The sequence below is a fragment of the Ruditapes philippinarum genome, unplaced genomic scaffold (genome assembly GCF_026571515.1).
Source record: "Ruditapes philippinarum isolate M1 unplaced genomic scaffold, ASM2657151v2 ctg1245_1_1_1_1, whole genome shotgun sequence".
In the NCBI taxonomy this organism is placed as follows: Eukaryota; Metazoa; Mollusca; class Bivalvia; order Venerida; family Veneridae; genus Ruditapes; species Ruditapes philippinarum.
In genome coordinates, this window is record NW_026857902.1 from 227,258 (window position 1) to 250,751 (window position 23,494).

At 33.3% G+C, this 23,494-nt stretch overlaps 2 protein-coding genes across 2 annotated transcripts in view; one reads left to right on the plus strand and one right to left on the minus strand.

Annotated features, from left to right (window-relative positions):
• Positions 1–12,472, minus strand: part of LOC132751454 (E3 ubiquitin-protein ligase CCNB1IP1-like) — a 39,760-nt gene extending 27,288 nt beyond the window's left edge. The window contains exons 1-7 of the mRNA XM_060741609.1: positions 12,336–12,472; positions 10,526–10,598; positions 9,599–9,614; positions 5,858–5,917; positions 3,227–3,297; positions 2,674–2,748; positions 1,317–1,431 (exon numbers count right to left, since the gene is read on the minus strand). Coding sequence (XP_060597592.1) covers positions 1,317–1,431; positions 2,674–2,748; positions 3,227–3,297; positions 5,858–5,917; positions 9,599–9,614; positions 10,526–10,591 — 403 coding nt within the window. The 5' untranslated portion in view covers positions 10,592–10,598; positions 12,336–12,472. The remainder of the gene's footprint in view (positions 1–1,316; positions 1,432–2,673; positions 2,749–3,226; positions 3,298–5,857; positions 5,918–9,598; positions 9,615–10,525; positions 10,599–12,335) is intronic.
• LOC132751450 (uncharacterized) overlaps positions 1–20,338 on the plus strand; it is a 30,804-nt gene extending 10,466 nt beyond the window's left edge. Inside the window, exons 5-9 of the mRNA XM_060741604.1 lie at positions 14,580–14,695; positions 14,883–15,025; positions 15,771–15,872; positions 18,101–18,241; positions 19,576–20,338. Coding sequence (XP_060597587.1) covers positions 14,580–14,695; positions 14,883–15,025; positions 15,771–15,872; positions 18,101–18,241; positions 19,576–20,251 — 1,178 coding nt within the window. The 3' untranslated portion in view covers positions 20,252–20,338. The remainder of the gene's footprint in view (positions 1–14,579; positions 14,696–14,882; positions 15,026–15,770; positions 15,873–18,100; positions 18,242–19,575) is intronic.
• Positions 20,339–23,494: the final 3,156 nt, after the last annotated feature.

Consider the following 23,494-nt stretch of genomic DNA (forward strand, 5'->3'; position numbering starts at 1 on the left):
ACTAGAAATGTGTTCATAGGACACTTTTTGCTTTTGTTGTTCTTGACCTTAAGACATAATGACCTTAAGATCAATAGGATTCATTTACTTGCTATGGTCAATATCATACCAATTTTAACATCAACCAAAGCATATTTTTCTCCTCAAGATACAGATTGGACAAGGTTTTCACACTAAATTTCATGTTAGTCTGTGACCTTGAACTATGATCTAATGGCCACAAAATAAATAATCTTTTTAATGGAACCACTTTATTTTTCAGACAATATAAATACATTCTCTTCACAGGGATTCAATTCAATCTCCAGATTATATAATAAATACATCCACTTCTAAGGGAGATGATTCATTCTGAAGACAATATCAATAAATGCATTCACTTGTATACACTTAACAAATCTTATAAGTGTGCACCTTTTATGTCCTTATAACTTTTTCGTTTATCAATAAAATTTTGTGTTCTGACTATTGGCTGCATTTCCACACATTTCATGCTCTCAAGCATGTCAATTTTAATTATGAGGTGCGTTCAACCATGAACGAACGAAATTCACACAATGCACGAAAAAATTGTGAGAATGTGTGAAATAAGATTGCACATGATATTCGCGGATACGATAGAGATCGACATATCAGAAAAACACCACATGGGTAGATTAGCTATACAACAGCGTGAAATAGCCCTAAGATTGGTCAACGCTGGTGTACACCAAACAGAGGTTGGTAACATAATTTATTTGTTTAAATAATTATATTAATTCCTTTGTTTGTAAAAGTCGAAAATCATTTAAATTCAGTTTCTATCAAAGACGAACATAAAATGCATATTTTTATTTAGTAATAACTTGTATGTATTATTTGTAGGTTGCGCCTTGCATGGATGTACACCAAACTACCTAAGAAGGCTTATCATTAAGTACAGAGCAACTTATTTGGTAACCTTCCTCACCAACCCCAAAATTATTTACAACGGTATGTAACATCGATGTGACGACGCTGCCGGGCTGTAATACACAGTCAGGGTGGGCACGCACAGTATAAGGACATCATTTTGCAACATCGACTTTCGACACGCATTCACGTTTTTTAGAAATTAAATCTTGAATTTGTATCTTGAATGAAAAATACTTAATAAAAATGATAACATGTCACTTTTCTGTATTTATTGAAAATTTCAGCATGATCGGGCAAAAATTGATACACCTATGAAACCATTTATACATGCACACTTATAAGATTTGTTAAGTGTAAATGTAAGCAAGTCAATTTTTCTTGTAAGTTTTCAATTCTGGACATGTATTAACTATAAAGGATACTGTTCAGTTCTGTTGTTGTCTTTGAAACAATCTGCTCATAATATTGTTCTATCTCTGTGCATCTTTCCTTTGATTTGGATGCAGTATATTCCTGGTATGTCTTTTCTTGATAGGACTGAAAACAAAGCTTTAAAGTAGGTAAACCTTAAAATTACAGAGACCTCATATTCTATCAATCCCAAAAACAAAGCTTTGAAGTAGGTAAATCTTAAAATTACAGAAACCTCATATTCTATCAATCCCAAAAACAAAGCTTTAAAGTAGGTAAACCTTAAAATTACAGAAACCTCATATTCTATCAATCCCAAAAACAAAGCCTTGAAGTAGGTAAATCTTAAAATTACAGAAAACTCATATTCTATCAATCCCAAAAACAAAGCTTTAAAGTAGGTAAATCTTAAAATTACAGAAACCTCATATTCTATCAATCCCAAAAACAAAGCTTTAAAGTAGATAAATCTTAAAATTACAGAAACCTCATATTCTATCAATCCCAAAAACAAAGCTTTAAAGTAGGTAAATCTTAAAATTACAGAAACCTCATATTCTATCAATCTCAAAAACAAAGCTTTGAAGTAGGTAAATCTTAAAATTACAGAAACATATTCTATCATAAACAAAGCTTTGAAGTAGATAAATCTTAAAATTACAGAAACCTCATATTCTATCAATCCCAAAAACAAAGCTTTGAAGTAGGTAAATCTTAAAGTTACAGAAACCTCATATTCTATCAATCCAAAAACAAAGCTTTAAAGTAGGTAAACCTTAAAATTACAGAAACCTCATATTCTATCAATCCCAAAAGCAAAGCTTTAAAGTAGGTAAATCTTAAAACTACAGAAACCTCATATTCTATCAATCCCAAAAACAAAGCTTTGAAGTAGATAAATCTTAAAATTACGAAGTAGGTAAATCTTAAAATTACAGAAACCTCATATTCTATCAATCCCAAAAACAAAGCTTTGAAGTAGATAAATCTTAAAAATACGAAGTAGATAAATCTTAAAATTACAGAAACCTCATATTCTATCAATGGTTAATCCCAAATTTTAATTACATTCACATAAACCATACACATATATGTATATTGTTTATTAAATAATATATACATGTAATAATTGGGAATGTGGTTAAAATTGAATTTTGCCAAAGTCTGGGGTTTACCAATTAGAGAGTATGTCGGGTTTCTGTCAGCTAGGTTACTAAAGGAAGGACTTAAGATATAAATACTTAAGATATCAATGTCATAATGCCATCCTTAGCTTTGTCTATATTAATTACAACCAAAATGTACAGTTTCGTATTATAAAATTATTCCTATGTTAAGAAGAAATCACCTTAATTATATTGGTCATACCTGGTAAGCCCAGAATGCATGAGCTCTTGAAGCAATTTCACATATAACATCAGGCTTGAGTCCAGCTAGGATCATCTGTAAGTAGAACAGTCATGGTCCAAATTTAATGTCTTGTTAGAGACCAGTTTTAAAAGATATTATAGTTTGAAGCTTAACAGTAAGAAGACCAAGTCCATAAGGGGCGTCTGTGGCCAATGGTTAAGGCCGTTGACTTCAAATCACTTGCCCCTAACTGCTGTGGGTTCGAATCCCGACAGGGACTTTGGATTCTTTCATGTGAGGAAGCAATCCAGCTAGCTTACGGAACGTCAGTGGTTCTACTCAGGTGCCCGTTCGTGCCTGAAATAATGCACGGAAGGGCCCCTGAGGTCTTCCTCCACCAGTAAAGCTGGAACGTCGAGATATGACCTATACTATGTCGATGTGACGTAAAACCCAAAACAAACAAACCAAGTCCATAACACAAAGAGAGCTAGGTACGGTTACATTTGAGTCTTAGTTCAGAGATATGTAGAGGGTTTCAATACTTTCTGTTTTAACAAAACATACTCACAGACTTATACTGCTCAGAAGGCTGCAGGTTATTTCTGACAATCTCAAACTTGTTGGAAAGATCTGTTTGACCTAAAAATAAGGAAGATGTTCGTGAAATGCAATATTATCTCTTACTAATATTGTTTCTTATTACATTATAATACCTTAATGATATGTTGATTATTAACATCATGGCATTATATGATATAGATTGCAATACTGTTGCCTGCTTAGCCCAAATATTTATTGCAGTTTAGATACAATGTTACATGTACTTTAAATTTCATCTGGAATGCAGAAGGATTTCATGACCAAGAAATTCAAGTCTTCGAGTGATAATCACAAGTAATTTGCCACTAAAATGGTTTGAATCCTGCCAGGGACAGTGGGTTAAAAATTGATACAGCTATCCAGCTAGCTTATGGAAGGTTGATAGTTTTACTCAGGTGCCCGTCTTTGTCTGAAATGTGCATGTAGAGAGATTTGAGTAGGTCTTTCTCCAACAATCAAGCTGTTGGACACTATAATGACATCAGCAGTTTAGATGTGACTTAAAATACAACTGGAAAAACTAGAACTATCACTAAATGTGATTAATACCCCCACAAGTCTGCTTCGGAAATGAGGATGTTACTAGTAACAGAATACCTTGTAATAGAATTGAAACAATTAAAGATAATTGTGGTTCATGTATGTTGCATTTCCTTTCAATGTGGTTGGCCATTGATGAAGTTTAATTGAATTACTCGGTAATAAGCCCAGAAAAACAAAGAAAAAGAACAAAGGGCAATAACTCTATAAATACTGAAGATAGAGTTATAGTTCTTGTGCACTGCACTTCCTCTTATTGTGCTTGACCATTGTATGAAGTTGTTTTGAATTCCAACCAGTATGTTTTAAGTTATGCTCCGGACAAGGAAAAGTATCAAAGGGCAGTAACTCTGTATTTTGTCAAAATGGAGTTATGGCTCTTGTGCACTGCACTTCCTTTTAATGTCCTTGACAACTGTATGAAGTTGTACTGAATTCCAAACAGTAGTTTTCAAGTTATGCTCTGGACAAGGAAAAGTAACAAAGGGTAATAACTCTGTAATAAGTCAAGATGGAGTTATGGTTCTTGTGCACTGCACTTCCCCTTATTGTGCTTGACCATTGTATGAAGTTGTTTTGAATTCCAACCAGTAGTTTTCAAGTCATGCTCTGGACAAGGAAAAGTAACAAAGGGCAGTAACTCTGTAATTAGTCAAAATGGAGTTATGGTTCTTATGCACTGCACTTCCTCTCAATGTGCTTGACCATTGTATGAAGTTAAAATGAATTCCAACAATAAGTCTTCAAGTTATGGTCCGGACAAAAGAAAGCAATGGAAAAGTCACAAAGGGCAGTAACTCTGCAATTAGTCAAGATGGAGTTATGGTTCCTGTGCACTGCACTTCCCCTTATTGTGCTTGGCCATTGTATGAAGTTGTTTTGAATTCCAACCAGTAGTTTTAAAGTCATGCTCTGGACAAGGAAAAGAAACAAAGGGCAGTAACTCTGTAATAAGTCAAAATGGAGTTATGGTTCTTGTGCACTGCACTTCCTCTCAATGTGCTGGACCATTGTATGAAGTTATAATGAATTGCAACAATTAGTCTTCAAGTTATGTTCCGGACAAAAGAAAGCAATGGAAAAGTAATAAAGGGCAATAACTCTGTAATTACTTTAGATAGAGTTATGGTTCTTATGCACTGCACTTCCTCTCCATGTGCTTGACCATTGTATGTAGTTATATTGAATTCCAACCATTAGTCTTCAAGTTATGGTCCGGACAAAAAAAAAGAAGGCAATGGAAAAGCAACAAAGGGCAATAACTCTGTAATTACTTTAGATAGAGTTATGGTTCTTGTGCACTGCACTTCCCCTTATTGTGTTTGACAATTGTATGAAGTTGTTTTGAATTCCAACCAGTAGTTTTCAAGTTATGCCTCGGACAAGGAAAAGTAACAAAGGGCAATAACTCTGTAATTAGTCAAGATAGAGTTATGGTTCTTGTGCACTGCACTTCCTCTCAATGTGCTTGACCATTGTATGTAGTTATATTGAATTCCAACCATTAGTTTTCAAGTTACGCTCCTGACAAGGAAAATGCAACGGACATCTGGACCGACCGACCGACCACCGGGTGACTCCTATATACCCCCCCCAAACTTCGTTTTTGGGGGTATAAATAGGTACATAGAAAACTACTGTATACATATTAATTAACAAAAGGTAATGACAAATTCACTTCATGATATCTGCAAAAATGGGTAAAATTAGCGGTGGGGCGGCGGGGTGGAGGGAATTTTTTTTGTGTTTTTAAAAACCGAGAAAAAATATGTGAGAGACCCGCCCATAAAGCATGGGGGGAGTTAGTTTTTTTTAGCGGGGAAAAAAAGAAGTTTTAGGATCCCCCCCGAATCTTTAGTTTTTTGAAAAAAAAAGTGGGGAAAGTTTTGTTGAACTTGGTTGGGTAGAAAAAGGTGTTTTTGACCTCGTATTGCGTGGGGGTAAATGTTCTAGAGGATTTGTACGCAAAATCGGGAACCTGTAGTGTCGGGGAGGAGGCGTGGTGGTGATGCCCCGCCCCCTGTAATTTCGGTTGGCGGAGAATAATGGTGATACATACATGCTGGACATGTTGTTGCTTTACCAAACTCTCTGGTTCCATGTTCATCACATAATACATGTAATAAAAGTCAAGGATTTTTCATTTCATGTGCTGAATATACAGAAAGTTACATTTTACCCAATGTATTTTAAGGTTTTAGTATGATATGTACTAGTAGCAATGACACATTGTAAAATATTTGTAACTCACTCCTGGGAACAGCTTAATCTTTATGTTTATTATGACAAAATGATGGTACAACCATATAACACCAAGCCTATAATATGCAACTTGTGTTTAAAAATGCTAAAAGTGACATTTAATCATATTAAGACTGATATGAGGATCAAAACCTGTGAAACCTAATAGCTAGAAAATACTGAAACAGTTGTCTTATTAAAAGCATTGTGTCTTTTTCATTGTAGACTAACCTTTAGCCTGTTGAATTTCTTTAAAATGAACTTTCCTGTACCTGTCAAGTTTAAGTTTTTGGAATATCAAGATAAAATTTTTTATTTGAAGCTGGTCAGCCAACAGTGTCTGTTTAGACTGTACATATTTACTAGTGCGACTGTCAACACTTTTGAGCCAGCAAGATACAGGTTAATATAAAATGCCAAGAATATTTATAAACACATGGACTATAAGATAAAGTATATTGACAAAATTATATCATAATTACTACTGTTTGAAACACATATCTTTTAACTTGACAAATATAACTATTTATAATACATGCAAACCTATTAGGCACATTATGTCTCATAAAAGAATAAATATTTCCTTCTTAAGAAAGGGCAAACATGAGTATTATAACATTTAAATAATGGTTTAAGAGCATATTAGATGCTTATCATATGAAGAAAGTAACTCTAAATGTGAAATTATTTTTATAAAAGTAGCAAAATGTAAACTAAGTAGCATTTTTACTTTCATACAAAATATTAAATCACTATATATATATAATTGTAAGAATTACCAAAAGGCAAAAGAGCAAAAGATTGATCAGGTAATTGGCCAATGAATAATTTTTGGAAACTATAGCTAGTCACAAAAACTGAAAGGCGTTTCTGGGACATAATAGGCCTTTATATAATTCAAATTCATTTACAATGTATTATTGTCTGAATTAAGTGTAATCCTTCATATTCATGTTAAACCAATATTCAAAAACAGTAATTATATACAAAAAAAGCTTGAGCAACAATTACTTTCAATATTATGTATCAGTCAGTTGCATCCCTCCACTCCTAGAGCACTACAACAAATTGAACAAAATACTGGGAATATGTGTATTTTTTTTTCTTGACTCTTCGAAGAATAGGAAGAGCTATTATACCATCAAGGCGCTATCAACAGTGTTACAGTTTGGTTAAGCTTTTCCTTTCAAGTTGTTATCTCCAAAACTATTGAAGAAAATGAATTGAAACTTCACATGCTTGTTCTCTGTGATTATCAATCATAATTGGCACAAGTCCAATAACTTTTGGGTTTTTTTTTTTTTTGCAAATTTATCCCCCTTTTCGACTTAAAAATTCTTGGTTAAGATTTTGCATGCAAGGTGGTATCCATAACCACAAAAGTGAAATGGCTGAAACTTCACATACTTCCTTGAGAGCATAATAAGAGTTCACTGTCACAAGGCCCATAACTCTAATATGGATTTTGACAGAATTCGGGCCATTTTTAAACTGATAAAATTATACATTATACAGACTCATGTTTTACTATCAAGTACTGGGAATAGTTGAGCACGATGTCCCACAGACTGCTGTTGTGTTAATTCTGTCATTGTCACTGTTTTCTTGAAAAGTGCTTCAATCTGATTTGTGCCAAAAGTGAGAATTAATTGCATAGCAATTTGCTGCAAATATATTTAGTCATATAAAAGATTTTATTGTTGGACTCACTGTTCCCTCAAAAAAAAACTGTATTGACAAAACCTTGTCTAAGAACTGTGAAAAAAACTGCAAAAAAAAAACTTCTGAATTTGTAATAAAGCTACGGAAGAGCATTAGTGCCAGGTGTATGTTTTTTATTAACTTGAAATTTCGACATACTAACTCGAAATTTCGACTTATTAACATTACAGGAATGGCCAAAGTTATTAGTTAAATGATATAAGATATAGTAATGAGTGCCGTTGAACGATGGAGATGGAGAAACGGGTGCCTGGACAAAAACTATTGAAATTTAACTTGAACTTAGTAACGGCATGTACACACCCGACCTAAAAACACAAGGCTTCCTTTAATTTGTATGTTCAGGCGTTCTTCAGACGTTGTATTGTATCCCATCTGTTTGAACATATCTTTTCACTTATCATAATTATTCTTCTCATCCCTGTGAATAAAACGATCCCATCCTTCACGTGTGGGACATCTGAGGAAAGTATCGCGGCGTGGCCAAAATAAGGCGTGCTGAGGCCTTTGTCAAAATTGTTGGACTGACTATATTTCTTTTAAAATCGGATGCTTTTATATTATTCCGAACATATATATAACAACAAGTTCCACTTTTATTAACTTTTATCAACACATTATATTACTGCACGTTTGTAACGACACTTTTCATTGGATAATCATGACGTTTATATAGTTTTATAAATATATATATATATATGTATTATAAATTCGTTATAAAGATTGTTGACAGGTTATATGGCCGTATATAAACGGCTGTTTGCAATATAACCCTCGCATAGCGGCTCGGGTTATATTTACAAATAGCCGTTTATATAGGGCCATATAACCTGTCAACAATCTTTATAACTAATAATATGAATCAAAGTATAACAAAAACATTATTAGTATAAAGAAACGTGACAGACTAACTGGCGTATACACGCCATTTAAAACTTATTTAACACATGATATTGCACAGTTTGCAATAGGGTGGAATTTGGACTTGTTGTTTTTTCACATGATGGTTGTATGTGTGCTTAAGAAAAAGAAACATCAGGTTAACATGGAAATGTGGAAAGTGTGATTTTACACCCCCCCCCCCCCACAAAAAAGCGAAGGATATGTTCAGTATGTGTGGACAATTTGACCCTATTAAATTGTTCTGTTAAATAAATGTTAAATGTGCTCTGCCAATGTGCAACAGCTACACACAAAAGAAAGTATCTTGAAGTCAATCCTTGCTTTCACCGGCAACCAATGAAAGTCGTGCAATGTAAGTCGAAATTTCGAGTAACTAAGTCGAAATTTCGAGTTAATAAGTCGAAATTTCGAGTTACTATTAAAGTCGAAATTTTGAGTTACTAAGTCGAAATTTCGAGATAAGTAACTCGAAATTTCGAGTTAGTAACTCGAAATTTCGAGATAAGTAAGTTGAAATTTCGAGATAAGTAAGTCGAAATTTCGAGTTAATAAAAAACATAAACCTGGCACTAATGCTCTTCCGTTATACAGCAGATAAGTACAACATAAAATGAATGTGTCGAAAAGTGTGATAAACAAATTGAACCAAAAAAAAAAAAATGTTTTATATTGATAATTGAAAGATTTTAGATGAATAAAAAATATTATACATTATTTCCCAGGGGAGGAGTCAGGGTAATTAATATGTCTAGTGCATTAGATTAAGCTCTTCCCAGGAGTGATTTTGGATTTAAAAATTGTTGATCATAGCCTTTAAAATACATATTAACATATTATAGACAGACAATTGGTATGTAATGTTATGAGCACATGCTTCCTGTTTCCAGAAGGTAATAGATTACCAGTAGTAAAACACTTTGTTGGAAAAGGATATGTGAACAAGCTGTCACCTAAAAAGAAAAAGAAAATTAGCAATTAATACTTATTTTATTTGCTTAAGCATGTTACTAAAGTAAGAATTGTTACTAAGAATTGTGATGATGCAGCTCAATGTCTCAACCAATTTTATTTCTTTATCAGGATTTGATCATTAAAACCTCTATGATTAGGTTTTTTATCTTGATCATTTAAATTAGTCCTACAAATAGAATTTAGTATATTTTATAATGAATATTACTGTATGGAACCACCAAATAAATATTTTGAAGTTCAGCTCCGGCAGTAGTACAAAATCCTGGCTAAGTTTAAGCTTAGATTCACTGGCCAGTATTTACAAAGTCTGGCATTTTTCCCCAACATTTTAAGGATGCCACCAACACTGGTGGAACTAGGGGAAAATTGTTATAAGAAGTCACCATTAATTGGAAAATTTAGATTAACATATAGAAACTTCTAAACTTATAAAAAATATATAGCTTTTGTATTAAAATTTTCTTGTATAAGCAGTAATTTTAAGGTATTCCCTTCTGGGCAAAACTACTTTTCAAAGAAAGGCAATAACACCATTCATGAAGACTAAATTTTGGGAATTTTCTGGTATTCAATTAGAAAAAAAATGTTTGGGCATTGATAATTCCTCCATTTTTTTTGGTAGTAACTATAATTATAAGGGGGAAAAAGGTCTAGTAGTGCCATACTTTTAGACTCTTTTTATTTAGCCACCATTTAACCACCACAATTTGATTATGCTGAATTTCTTTTATCAAAGACAGACTAAAGTTTATACTCTTGCATGCAATAGTTATTAGTGTGAAATTTTCCCAGAAATGTGTATATGAAAATTTGTATCTAAAAATGCACCTAATTAGCCATATTTCAAAACCTATTTTATAACTGTTCATTATTGATTGTTAAAACTTACAAAAGCAACGTTAGTCAAACTCTTCCTACATTTCTTGAAATTGCAAACTAGATTATCACCTTCCATGTTCTACCTGTAAAATAAAGATACACATGCAGTCTATACAAAAGACCTCAAATTTTGACTGGATAGTCTAATTAAGGCTGGCGACATTTATAATATCACAACCCTTTACAAAATTAATATTCCTGGGAAATACGTTTTTACTCTTTCCCAGGTTTTTGCCATAATGATAGATAAATCAGAATAGAATTGCACATTACTTTTGCCTAATCTCAGCATTTAAATTTAACATTCCTTCATATTACTCATTAGGGAATAAAGCAAACTAGGTTGATCCATTTCAACTATGTGCAGCTTGAATTTTGTTAGAAATAGAAATGTTTCCAAGTGACACTTCAGTGTAAGAAATTCGGATTTAAATCAACTAGGCTGGTCGGACTACCAGATTGGAATATTCACTAGCCCAAAAGACATATCACTAGCACGATTCATTTGTTTATATATTGCCTCTGAAAATACAGTAGCCTGGTCGGGCTTGTTACTGTGAAAAGTTGGTAGCCCGAGGAGAAATTTAGTAGTCAGGGGCTATCGGACTACTGCTATATGTTGAAAGAAAAATTGATCTATCATGGGCATGGGACAAGCAAATGATTACTAGAGCACTATCTTTTTCTGTTCTCTTTTTGTTGGTAGAATCTATTGTAGGTGAAAATGTAGGCTCTATCTTCTGTATCTCCCATTAAACTGTTAAAGTTGAACAAAAAATATTTGACTTTTACACAATTGTTTTCTTTTGCAATACAGTAGACTTCTCACTAGACTTTTGTACATATGAAAAAAATTTAATGAGCTTAGGCTTGGACTTATTTCTTTGAAAGACCCTGTTCTGACTAGTTAACAACAATTTAAAAGTGTCAGACTCAAACACTGGCAAACTAGGACAAACGGACGGACGAATCCGGAATACGTAAGAATAATCGCATCACATTATGCTTCCCACTTGTTGAAATTTAGTGGAATCATAATGGATTTAACATCAGCTGATACATGATTTTAAATTTCATTCCCTGCGGTCTGGAGACCGCAGGGTATTGGTACGCGTTCAACTTTTGAGGCATGGAGGAGCACGTGACCTGTTTTCGGTACATGGAGGAGCACGTGATCTGTAAACCGTATATGATTGGTTAATTGACCTTTTCGAAAACTCAGCTAAATACCGTTTGCCGGTACGTTACGGATTTACCTGTAGGGAATTAGTCCGAATTATACCTAATTCAGTAATTGAGAACAAAAAACTATTACGCGATATTTCTAATTTTTTATAATTATTTTACCGTTTAAGGTAGACAAATTTGAAAATTATTAATGTTTCTTTAATATCTATCTCAAATTTTACAAACAATAAATTGTTTATAGATCTACTGAAAATCCACAAAATTAAAATATTCGTAGTGGCATCTGCCATAATAAATAGAGATATTTTCTACTAAACTTGTGTGTGTAGCTCTACTTTATTTATTTTTTGCTCGGAATTATTCATAAAATGGGAGGCCTATTTAATCATTTTCTTAAAAAGAAATATTTTTTTTATGTTCGACCTTCTCCGGTCTTCAACGGTCACCAGTTTCCAAAGACCTTCTTCTATATTGACCGATTATTGTCAACTATATTCCTGATACAAACGTTTATTTACCCCCCCCCCCCCCCCCCCCACCCCCCCCCCCACCCCCCCCCCAAATAATGTTGAAAATAGTTAAATGAAATATCTTTATATCATTAAAATGTTCACCGCAGGAAACAGTTTTACCTGTTGTTTTTGTTTACACTTCTAATTTTGCAGACGATCAAATTGGCTAATTTGGTTCCTTGTCCTGTATGGTTCCCATAATTTATTTAATATTGAAGGGGACCAGTTTAGTAATATGTAAGCGCTTTTATAACTCTGAATAATTTGGAACCAGTCGCGAACGTGTCAAAATGGCCGCCTGGGCTGGATTTTCGGATGCTGAGTTACAAAAAGTAAAAAACAAAACAAATACCGCATATAACAGTCAACCAAAAAGTAATTATACATATGTTAACTTCTCGCTTATAAAACTAGTTTTGTTAATCCATTATCTATTGCTAAACCGTCGATTAAACAACGAAAATCGATAACTGTTACATTACTCGGATAGTCAGTTGTTTAGATATCGTCACCAATTGACCTAATGATTTATTCGTGATTGGACTGTTTTTCCCATTTATCAGACAGTTTATATTTTCCTCCTAATGAACCATTAGATTTAATTTTAACTGTCATTTTATGCTGAAAAATTAACTGTTCCTAGATTTGAATAAGAATAAAAATCTTTCTTTTTTTCATAAAAAATAATCATTTAAGTTTGCATTCCCTGAAAATGAAAATGACTGATAAAGTTTTTTTTGTTGTTGTTGTTCAATGTTTGTCGATCAATCTGTCGCTTTTTATTCAACAATAAATGCATGTTTTTTCTAAAATTTAAGAAAATAAATTTATTATAAATTTTACTTTCATAATTTAGACTTCAAATTTAGACTTCAAAGTGTGCATGCAGTCATAGATTTATATGTAATTAAGATGCAGTCCGAAACCTCTTATACTCAGCTATGATTTTTTGCAGATTAAACAATAGAATATCCAAAACTAAAGCATTTGCTGCTGAAATATTGTATCTCATGTTAAAATAAAAATTTCAAACACCCAAGCTTTTTCCTGGAATAAAATCATCATCATGTACATATACCTGTCCAGACACATGGTACTGTAGTGTGGACAATTTAGGTAATTTTGATACCCTCTTTGACGGTCCTCAGATATAAGTGTCAACATAATCAAAAATCAACAAACCAGTTTGTTAGGAGAAGAATCTAGCTCTACTGACTACTGTGTCAAATTTTCAAATCTCTAGTTTTAAAATTATGAAATATGTATGGAAAAATGTTCAAAATTCAAATAGTGTCTGGTTGAAAGTCCCCGACCAGTATCCGGTTAATTTAAGATTCATTCTCATTATAAGACCTGAGCCTGACCAGTATACTATAACCTATTTCATGTTTATCCTTCACTTATCTTAATTCTGATATTTTTCATTTTCCATGATACGTTAGATCTTAACTGATGACTGCAAACATTAGATCCAGTCATCAAATTTAGCACTGGCCCGGTGGCCCATGGCCAGTGAAAATTAGTTTGGGCCAGTTTAAATTTTAAGAATATCTAGTTAGATATATAGTAGAATAAATTAAAAAATGGAATTCGAGCCAGTAAATTCAAAATCTTAAATTCAATGACTGTAGATCTTAACTGATGACTGCAAAAGCATATAGCAAGCAAATTGACATTAAACATCTATTTTGACCTATTTTGATCTAATGCATTTAAATAATTTAATTAGTAATGATTTTAAAGAAATTGATTTCATGATATCTCTGTTAACTGTTGACAGGATAATATTGAACTTATCAATAGATGGTACAGTAAAATCATTATAAAAAATACATAAAATAATATTGATAACATACACATTACAAATCATTTCTGTACATCTTAACTTCATATGTTAGTATTATGTATGGGGTATGTAAGGGGTATGTAAGTATACCCCTTAGTATTTTTGTAATGTTAATTTCCCATAGGCTTTTGGGAGTTATTCTTTATACATTTAATGCAAGTGTACTATGTGACTAAAATTTTTGTATTGTGACATAGGTAACACTACTTTTGCCCAGTAAAAATCTGAAACATATAAACCTATAGAGACTGTGTCCCGAGTATTTTTTTGGGGTATTAAAATAAATAACACATAGGTTTGTGGGTAACAGCAAAAATTTGAAAAAAAAAAATACTGTTTCCCTTGACGTCAACACTAACAGTATTTTCTTAATCGGGATATTTTACTGTTACTCACAAATGTATGTGTTATTTATTAACTATGACTTAGAAGGTAAATAAGAAACTGTTAACAGCTTTCAACAGGGTTTTATTTCATGTTTATTTAACACCAGTTCAATCAATATTTTATTTTTGCAGTCCCTACTGATAACAGAAAGATGAAGGCAAAAGGTCCAGGTCAGTGCAAGCTGCTCCCTAAACCAATTCAAAAGGTTAATAATTCCCAGGCACAAAAGGACTTAACAAACGCAATGGTAAGTTTATGTCCTCTTCCAACATTACAGAATAAATATCTTGTGAATAAAAATGTTATTAAATGCATATTTTTTACACCAAAAATACATAAACATGTAGAATGATGTTATCAGAGTTCAGCATGCATGAACTTTATTGGTATTACTTTTGAAGTTGCATAAAAGTAATAATTTCCATGTTTTCCAGTTAAGTAATCACAGAATTCGTAAAGAGCCTGAGGCAGAATATACCATAGTAGAAACACCTTTAGATTTGCCTATTAAGATTGAACCAGGTGAGGTCAAGAAAGAGGTCAATGTTGAGGAACTCACTACCGAAGAGGCTATAAGGTGAATATTTCAGTAGATTAATGATTGTACCTACTCTTTTGATCAGACTGTCTGTAATAGTATAATATACCCTTACCATGTTAAATACTTGTCAGACTAGTAATCTAAGGACTGCTGACTGCATGGTATTAACCCTGTCAGTTGCAAGCTGTTATTTCATTGAGCAAGACACTTTACATTCATTGCTTAGTACTGGTTGGTTCAAGAGTGTTTCAATAATCTTATAGCTTCCAACACAATCAAACTAACATAAAGTCATTTAAACTAAATAATAATTATGTGAACTAGACTTGTCATCATATTTTATCGTATTTCTGTCTAATGTTAATAAAAGGAATAAATTTGAAAAATTAAAATGTTAAAATTAAGCAGCTAACAGTATAGATTCTGGATAGATAATCAGGTTAGCCTGGATCTTTACTTGTTAAGAAAGTCTTTTAGTTAGGGATATGCTGCCATTAGGCCTAACACTCTACAAGTAACAGTACCTAGAAAATTAAATGTTCTGAAAGTGAAATTTTTGTGGATTTAAATATGTATATACAATTTATAAAAACCTGATAAATGTGCCTTGTGCAGTGTTAAAATAAACAAAATGATAATATTAAGAAACAACAAGCTACATATTTTCAATATTTTTGGTAGAGCAATCAATGCTTTCTTAGCATATATTCAGCCGAAGATATAATATATACAATTTATATATTCATACAATTGCAAGAATTATGATGTGTCTATATTCCAGCCGAGAGGTCAAACAGCTTGATAAATTCCGTGAACAACAGAAAGCTATTGAAGAGGCAAACAAACTGAAGAAAGACCTATTGTCAAAAACACTATCAGAACGGTATTCTGTTATTTTCAATATGATGACTTTATTAATGCTTTTATTGAAAAGTAAAGAGACTAATTGTTATTGATAGAAAATTGTAAGGAACTTTGTCATTGAAGAAATGAATTAAATAGAAAAAATGTACCGTATTACTTGCACTTGACCCTTTAATGAGTTTTATCAGCTCTTCAGTTCAACAGCTGTTTTACTAATTATGCCCCCATTTCGAAGAAAAGGGGGTATATTGCTTTGCACTTGTCGGTCCGTCGGTCCGTCGGTCTGTCGGTCCGTCGGTCCGTAGACCAAATGGTTTCCGAGTGATAACTAAAGAACCCTTAGGCCTAGGAACTTCAAACTTGGTATGGTGATTGGTCATGACCAGTAGATGACCCCTATTGATTTTGGGGTCAAGGGGTCAAAGGTCAAGGTCACATTGACCTTGAAAGCAAAAACGGTTTTCGATCAATAACTAAAGAACCTTAAGGCCTAGGAACTTCAAACTTGGTATGGTGATTGGTCATGACCAGTAGATGACCCCTAATGATTTTGGGGTCAAGGGGTCAAAGGTCAAGGTCACATTGACCTTGAAAGCAAAAACGGTTTCCGATCAATAACTAAAGAACCTTAAGGCCTAGGAACTTCAAACTTGGTATGGTGATTGGTCATGATCAGTAGATGACCCCTATTGATTTTGGGGTCAAGGGGTCAAAGGTCAAGGTCACATTGACCTTGTAAGCAAAAACGGTTTCCGATCAATAACTAAAGAACCTTAAGGCCTAGGAACTTCAAACTTGGTATGGTGATTGGTCATGATCAGTAGATGACCCCTATTGATTTTGGGGTCAAGGGGTCAAAGGTCAAGGTCACATTGACCTTGAAGGTAAAAACGGTTTCCGATCAATAACTAAAGAACCTTAAGGCCTAGGAACTTCAAACTTGGTATGGTGATTGGTCATGATCAGTAGATGACCCCTATTGATTTTGGGGTCAAGGGGTCAAAGGTCAAGGTCACATTGACCTTGTAAGTAAAAACGGTTTCTGATCAATAACTAAAGAACCTTCAGGCCTAGGAACTTCAAACTTGGTATGGTGATTGGTTATGACCAATCAGATGACCCCTATTGATTTTGGGGTCAAGGGGTCAAAGGTCAAGGTCACATTGACCTTGTAAGTAAAAACGGTTTCTGATCAATAACTCAAGAACGCTTAGGCCTAGGAACTTCAAACTTTGTGTGATGATTGGTCATGACCAGCAGATGACCCCTATTGAATTTTAGGTGAAGGGGTCAAAGGTCAAGGTCACATTGACCTTGTAAGTAAAAACGGTTTCTGATCAATAACTCAAGAACACTTAGGCCTAGGAACTTCAAACTTGGTATGGTGATTTGTCATGACCAGCAGATTACTCCTATTGATTTTGGGATCAAGGGGTCAAAGGTCAAGGTCACAATGACCTTGTAAGTAAAAACGGTTTCTGATCAATAACTAAAGAACGCTTCGGCCTAGGAACTTCAAACTTGGCATGGTGATTGGTCATGACCAGCAGATGACCCCTATTGATTTTGGGGTCAAAGGTCAAGGTCACATTGACCTTGTATGTTAAAACGGTTTCCGATCAATAATAAGAGAACCCTTAGGCCTAGGAACTTCAAACTTGGCATGGTGATTGGTCATGACCAGCAGATTACCCCTATTGATTTTGGGGTCAAGGGGTCAAAGGTCAAGGTCACATTGACCTTGTAGGTAAAAACAGTTTCTGATCAATTTACTAAAAACGCCTAGGCCTAGGAACTTCAAACTTTGTATGATGATTGGTCGTGACCAGCAGATGACCCCTATTGAGTTTTGGGTCAAGGGGTCAAAGGTCAAGGTCATGACCAGTAGATACTTTATAACCCTTTTAATTGTTTGATCACTGGGTCAGAAGTCATGCATCATAACCTTATCACATGACTAATTGGCTGCTGATAGGGGGCATACATGTTTTACAAACATATCTTGTTTTCTTTGCTGTTGGGACTATGTATGCTGTGACAAACAGAGAAGAAATCTGTGCACAAGTGGTTAAGAGGTCTGCCACTCAACTCACATGTCATGAGTTCAAATACCTTCTTTTTCGATTCACAACTTATCAGTCCAGGAAGTTTACAAGAGGGTGATTTCAATAAGCTGACAGCTTTTCTCTCAATCACATGTTGTAAACTTTAACACTGAAAATTAACAATTTTTATTTTTCAAATTAGAAAAAAGCGAGCAAAACAAGAAGCATACAAGCTGGAGCATATACAGAAAGAGCTATCAAAGCTTGATCATCTTCTAACAGCTGATGTGAATGTTGTAAGAGAGAAGATAGAAGAGGCCAGCAGGGAGTTTCTAGAAGCACAGTAAGTTATATACATTTGTATGTCATAAATTTACAGACTCTAAAATAACTTGACCAAATGTCAACCTCAATGAGAATGAGTATCTTACACAAGAACTGGAATTATGACTCACAGGTCACTTGCAGTCGTAGATAAGAAGATTTTTGCATGTCTGGGTGTTACAGAAAATAACTTGTCAGAAATATCATTCTCAGTGAGTGGCTGTGTTGCGCACAATTTCTTGGTCACTTTGGTTATTTATATTGGAAAGTTCAGTTTGATTTAAATTTGATTGAGAATATTTCAGGAAAGAGTGCAATGCAATACAGTCCAACCCCGTTTATTCGAAGTGCCTGGGACTGAATATTTACTTCGAATAATCGATGGGTTCGAATAATCGGTATCCGAATATTGTGATAGACGAAAACTACTCCACTTTGACGAATCGTAGCAAAACTACCGTTTACAACACATTAACTTCCTGTAATCAATTGAGAAAAATAAATATTAAAGAAAAGATGCGTAAAAATTATTGTATTGACATTGAAGACATAAATACTTGCATTTTATTCTACATCGTTTCGTTTCGCGCAAAACCTTGATAATGGCCGTGTTGTCACTACGGTATTTACAGCTAAACTCTGGTATTTTCGATTAGGAAAAAGGCTCTTATGTAGCGTTTTGGATGTTTTGACAAATTTACATATTCGGTATGTATGAAAAATATTGCTGTCATCTTCAAGCAATAACAGTAACAAAATCGGACACGGTGCATCGCTTTTCATTTTCGGTACTTAAAGTTGATTAAAGAACACAAAAAGAGCTATTATCACGATTGTCTAAATACATGCATGACTATTGATGTTTTTCACAAGTCGACCAGTCAGCGAGTGGATCTGCGCCAATTAGTCTGACTTCGAATAATAATTAGGCTGGCTTCGAATAATAGGTGTGAAATTCTTTCATAATTGTATAATCGGGACCGAAATTTTACTTCGAAAAATAGGAGGTATTCGGATAATGCATTTCGAATAATACACTTGTATTTATATTGATTTATATAGAGATAAAAACGGGACCGCCGATCTACTTCGGATAATGCCGGGTATTCGAATAAAGGGTTGTCGAATAACCGGGGTCGGACTGTAATTAACACTTTATTTTTTGAAGTTTTTTTAATGTATTAATTTCTTTGAGAAACAGAATTTATGTAAATAGTACCCAAAAGAAAACAAAAGCAAAAGTTCATTTAATCTTCAATATCCAGTGATGAGAAAATGAAAATATTGTTAGATATTTGTGTTGTTTTTTGATACAATATGACATTTCAAGAATATTCTTCTTTTCCTGTGTAGAAAACGTTTCCAGAGGGCAGAGAAAGAATATGTTGAATCAAAGATTGACCTTCATAATAAGTCAGACACCAAAGAACAATTAACAGAGCACCTGTATACAATAATTCATCAGAACGAAGTGCGTAAAGCTCAAAAACTGGCTGATTTAATGAAAGAACTGGAAATGGAATCAAGCGATGAGGATGTGAACATTCAGCTTCCGGAGTTACCTCCCCTTACATCATTCCAGCAGACAAATCTTCATTTGTCGCCCAGTACGGGGCAAACAATTATTGAACAAACTAAGATGAAAGCTCCTGAAAGTCCATCTACTAGTGACGGAAGCAAATCTCCAGAAAACTGTGATAAAAATAGTAACACCATTGTGATTCAACCAAACAGTCCTTGTGATGGTTCTGAAGTGAAATCCTCAGAAACTGAAAATAGTGTACAAAATTCATCACAACAGCCAGTTCCCAGCTTTACAATAGTGGAAGATGGGGAACCAGTTTCTGTTGTTTATGATGAAGAAGCTGACATAAAAAAGAAAGAAAGCAATAAAGAAGTGATAAAACAGACTGAAGAATCTCAAAATAAGTCAACGGATATCCACGAATCTTTAAATGAAAAAGAAAAACCTGAAAATAATGTACCAAAAGTGAAAACCAAATGGGATTTTGATGGATCATTGAAATAGCAAAATTAACTGTATACTTGTGGTAAATTTTATTGGTTGTATTTGATATACTCATTGGGTTGAAAAAAATTATATTTAGATAGTGCTCACTGTAGTTTTTTTTGCACTAGATTTTAGTTTTAGAGATTAACAGTTCCAGCACAATTTAACCTATTAATTTATCTGCTAAAATAATCATCCTATCACACCAATATAAACTGCATGCAGTCTAACTAGGTTTTTTACTATTGGCTGGTCCTAAATCTGACTTTGATGATGAAAACCCCTTGAGATAATAATAAACAGTTCTAACTTTTAATATGCAAGACAAATCATTGTTTATAAAGTCACCTTATTGTAAACTCCTTGCATAATTTAATAGAAGTTAAACTATTACTGCACCCAAGGTGCATAGTTAGCATAGTTAAAATTGAACAGTTGGAAACAGTTGTAACTGGTTTATTAGTAATTATTAAAACAAATGTAAAAATTTACAAATCAACAACTTTGGTGGTTCTACTCGGGTGCCAGCTCATGCCTGAAATAATGCAGGAAGGGGCACCTGAGGTTTTCCTCTGCCAGTAAAGCTGGAAAGTCACAATATGATCTCTGTTGTGTTGGTGCCATCTAAAGCCCAACAAAGCAAACAAACTAATGTGTTTCTTACTAGTGGCATAGACATTAAATTATAGTTGTATAGCAAAGTTAATATGTAGAATATAATTAGAAAGTGCCATAGTTTAAATATTTAAACCTCCCGTCAGAGAAGTGCGGGGAATATATTCTGAACATGTCTGTTTGTCCATAGACTAGACATTGTGTAATTGTTGATTAGAGAGAACAATTTGGCCTATAGACCTGAGATTTTGTTCAGAGATAGGTCATTACTCGTGTTAATCTTGAAGTCAGAAGGTTTACATGTATTTTTTCCTTTCAGTGCTAAATTTATAGAAATATAAGAGCCTTTTTTTTACATGCAAACTAAAGTGGGTATGTGCCTTTCAAATGTCAGGTCCTGTGTTTATTGTAACATTGATTTTGATCCAATTATTATTGTAATTCATATTAAGATTCCTAACTTCTATCCAAAAAATGAGTTTTTTCATTGCTAATTATAAAAATTTGTATATTAACTATATTATTTCATCACAATAAGACCAATGTGAAGTTTCATATATGCAATAAAAACATAATCAGGGCCATTTAATCCTGTAAATTTTCTTTATGAAAACAGACCACACTATGTTGAAGATTATTTCCGTCCTGCAAATAATTATTGCTTTATGATATTGGTATATGCATGTCAATGAGATTTTATTTATCTGCCATTTTCATTCAGTAACACACTACCAAGGGTTGATCAGGTAATTAGTTACTGTTAATTTTGTTCATGTAATGTTTTAATACACCTATGTGATATCATTAAACTTTTTTATGGGATTTTGACTTAATGGCGAATTTGTCGTATTATTTTCAGTATATGGGAAAAGAACCAGTGTATATCATTGATGCTTGTTTTAAACTTACTTTCATGCTTAATTTGTTTCACACTCTAACCATTATAACTGTAAACAACTGAGACATAGTTTGAAGTTTATGAGTTGTGGTTTTGTATCTTGTTCTTTTACTAGAAAACGGGCTGAATTTCCTAAATGGACTTGTCCTGTTTCTATTTTGGATCTGTCCATAATAAATATAAGTGATATCATAATGAAAATTTGAGAATTGATCAGTCAGCCAACAGTATAGAGCCAGGAATGATTAAATAGATGTACTGGCTGGCAAGGGCTTCATAATTTCAGTTTATGAATTGTTAAGAATTTTACCTAAATTTATTGGGTCAAGTGCCTTTGTATCTAGTAATGTTGTTGATTATTATCATTTTATGAATTGTTAAAGAGTTTACTTAAATTTATTGGGTCAAGTGCCTAGTAATATGCACAAATTGCTTCTAGTTTATCTCATTGCCTTTGTTATATTCTACTGAAATATATAAATTTATACTAAGCATTGTTAGTAAATTGTAATATTTTATCATAAGATGGGTAATGCATACTGTAAACTGATTTTAATCTGAGGGAAATCCAGGGATTTATATACATACATGTCCTTTATTAACATATTATTAAGCAAGGCTTTGTTTTAGGCATATAAAAGAACACACCTTGTTTGTTTTTTTATAATGATACATTAGACAGTTGAATTATAAGCTTAATATAGGAATTATATACATGTAAATGCATTAAAGAAAATGCTATATATCATCATGTTTGGATATATTTAGCGAATGGTGAAGTATCCATCTTCATTTTTAACATGAAAAAAGAGTGGCATTCTTTTGTTTCAAATTAAGAAATTTACAAGCCCTACTAACTAAATTTTCTTAACTGCTGAGGGTAAGGAGTTAATTATCATTCTGTCTGATTGCTGAGGGCAAGTAGGAATTAATTTACATCCTGCCCGACTGTCGAGGGCAAGTAGTAAATTTACAGTCTGCCTGCATTTGATGGCAACTATTAAATGATCTACATCCTACTATACTGCTGAGGACAAGTAGTAGTTTATTTACTAGACTGCTAGAATTTTGAGGCAAGGAGTAGATAATTTACATCCTGCTGAGGTTGATAACATGAAGGGCAACACATTTTACCATGAGCTTTGTACTTAATTTGCAGTTTTGTCCCTTGTGGCTTTTGATGATTACACGAAATGTAGACATTGTCCATGCAAAGGACTTTTTGATGCTGAAAACATTAATCCTAAACCACCTACAACCTTATACCATCTCAACATACTAGAGTGTTTAATTAATTTTGTCTTTCAGGTAGATTTTGCCTTAGAGGCAACAGGCAAAATATTTTACCAGTTTTGCATTTACTTATGACTCTTTGTTTAATTCAGTACTTAAGTTTAATTTTGCCCACCAGTATTGATAAAATACACATCTATGCACTTTATATATGATTTATTTCATACAATTATTTTCATACATAATATTTTTGGTAAGATTATATTACATTGTTAAAGAATTCTATACACAAAGTGGGAAATCTGTTAAAATATGCAAATAAATATATAAAAAAAACATACTGAATAAGTTCTTTGTTCTTGTTTCATTATATATGATTATTATAACATAAAGTGAATGTAGTGTCAGAGTTGTCAAGACCTGGTTTCTCTATTATACTGTACAGTAAACATCATCATTTACACATTACCATATAAATATTAACTTTGAACGAAATTAATTAGAAAAGTTGTCAG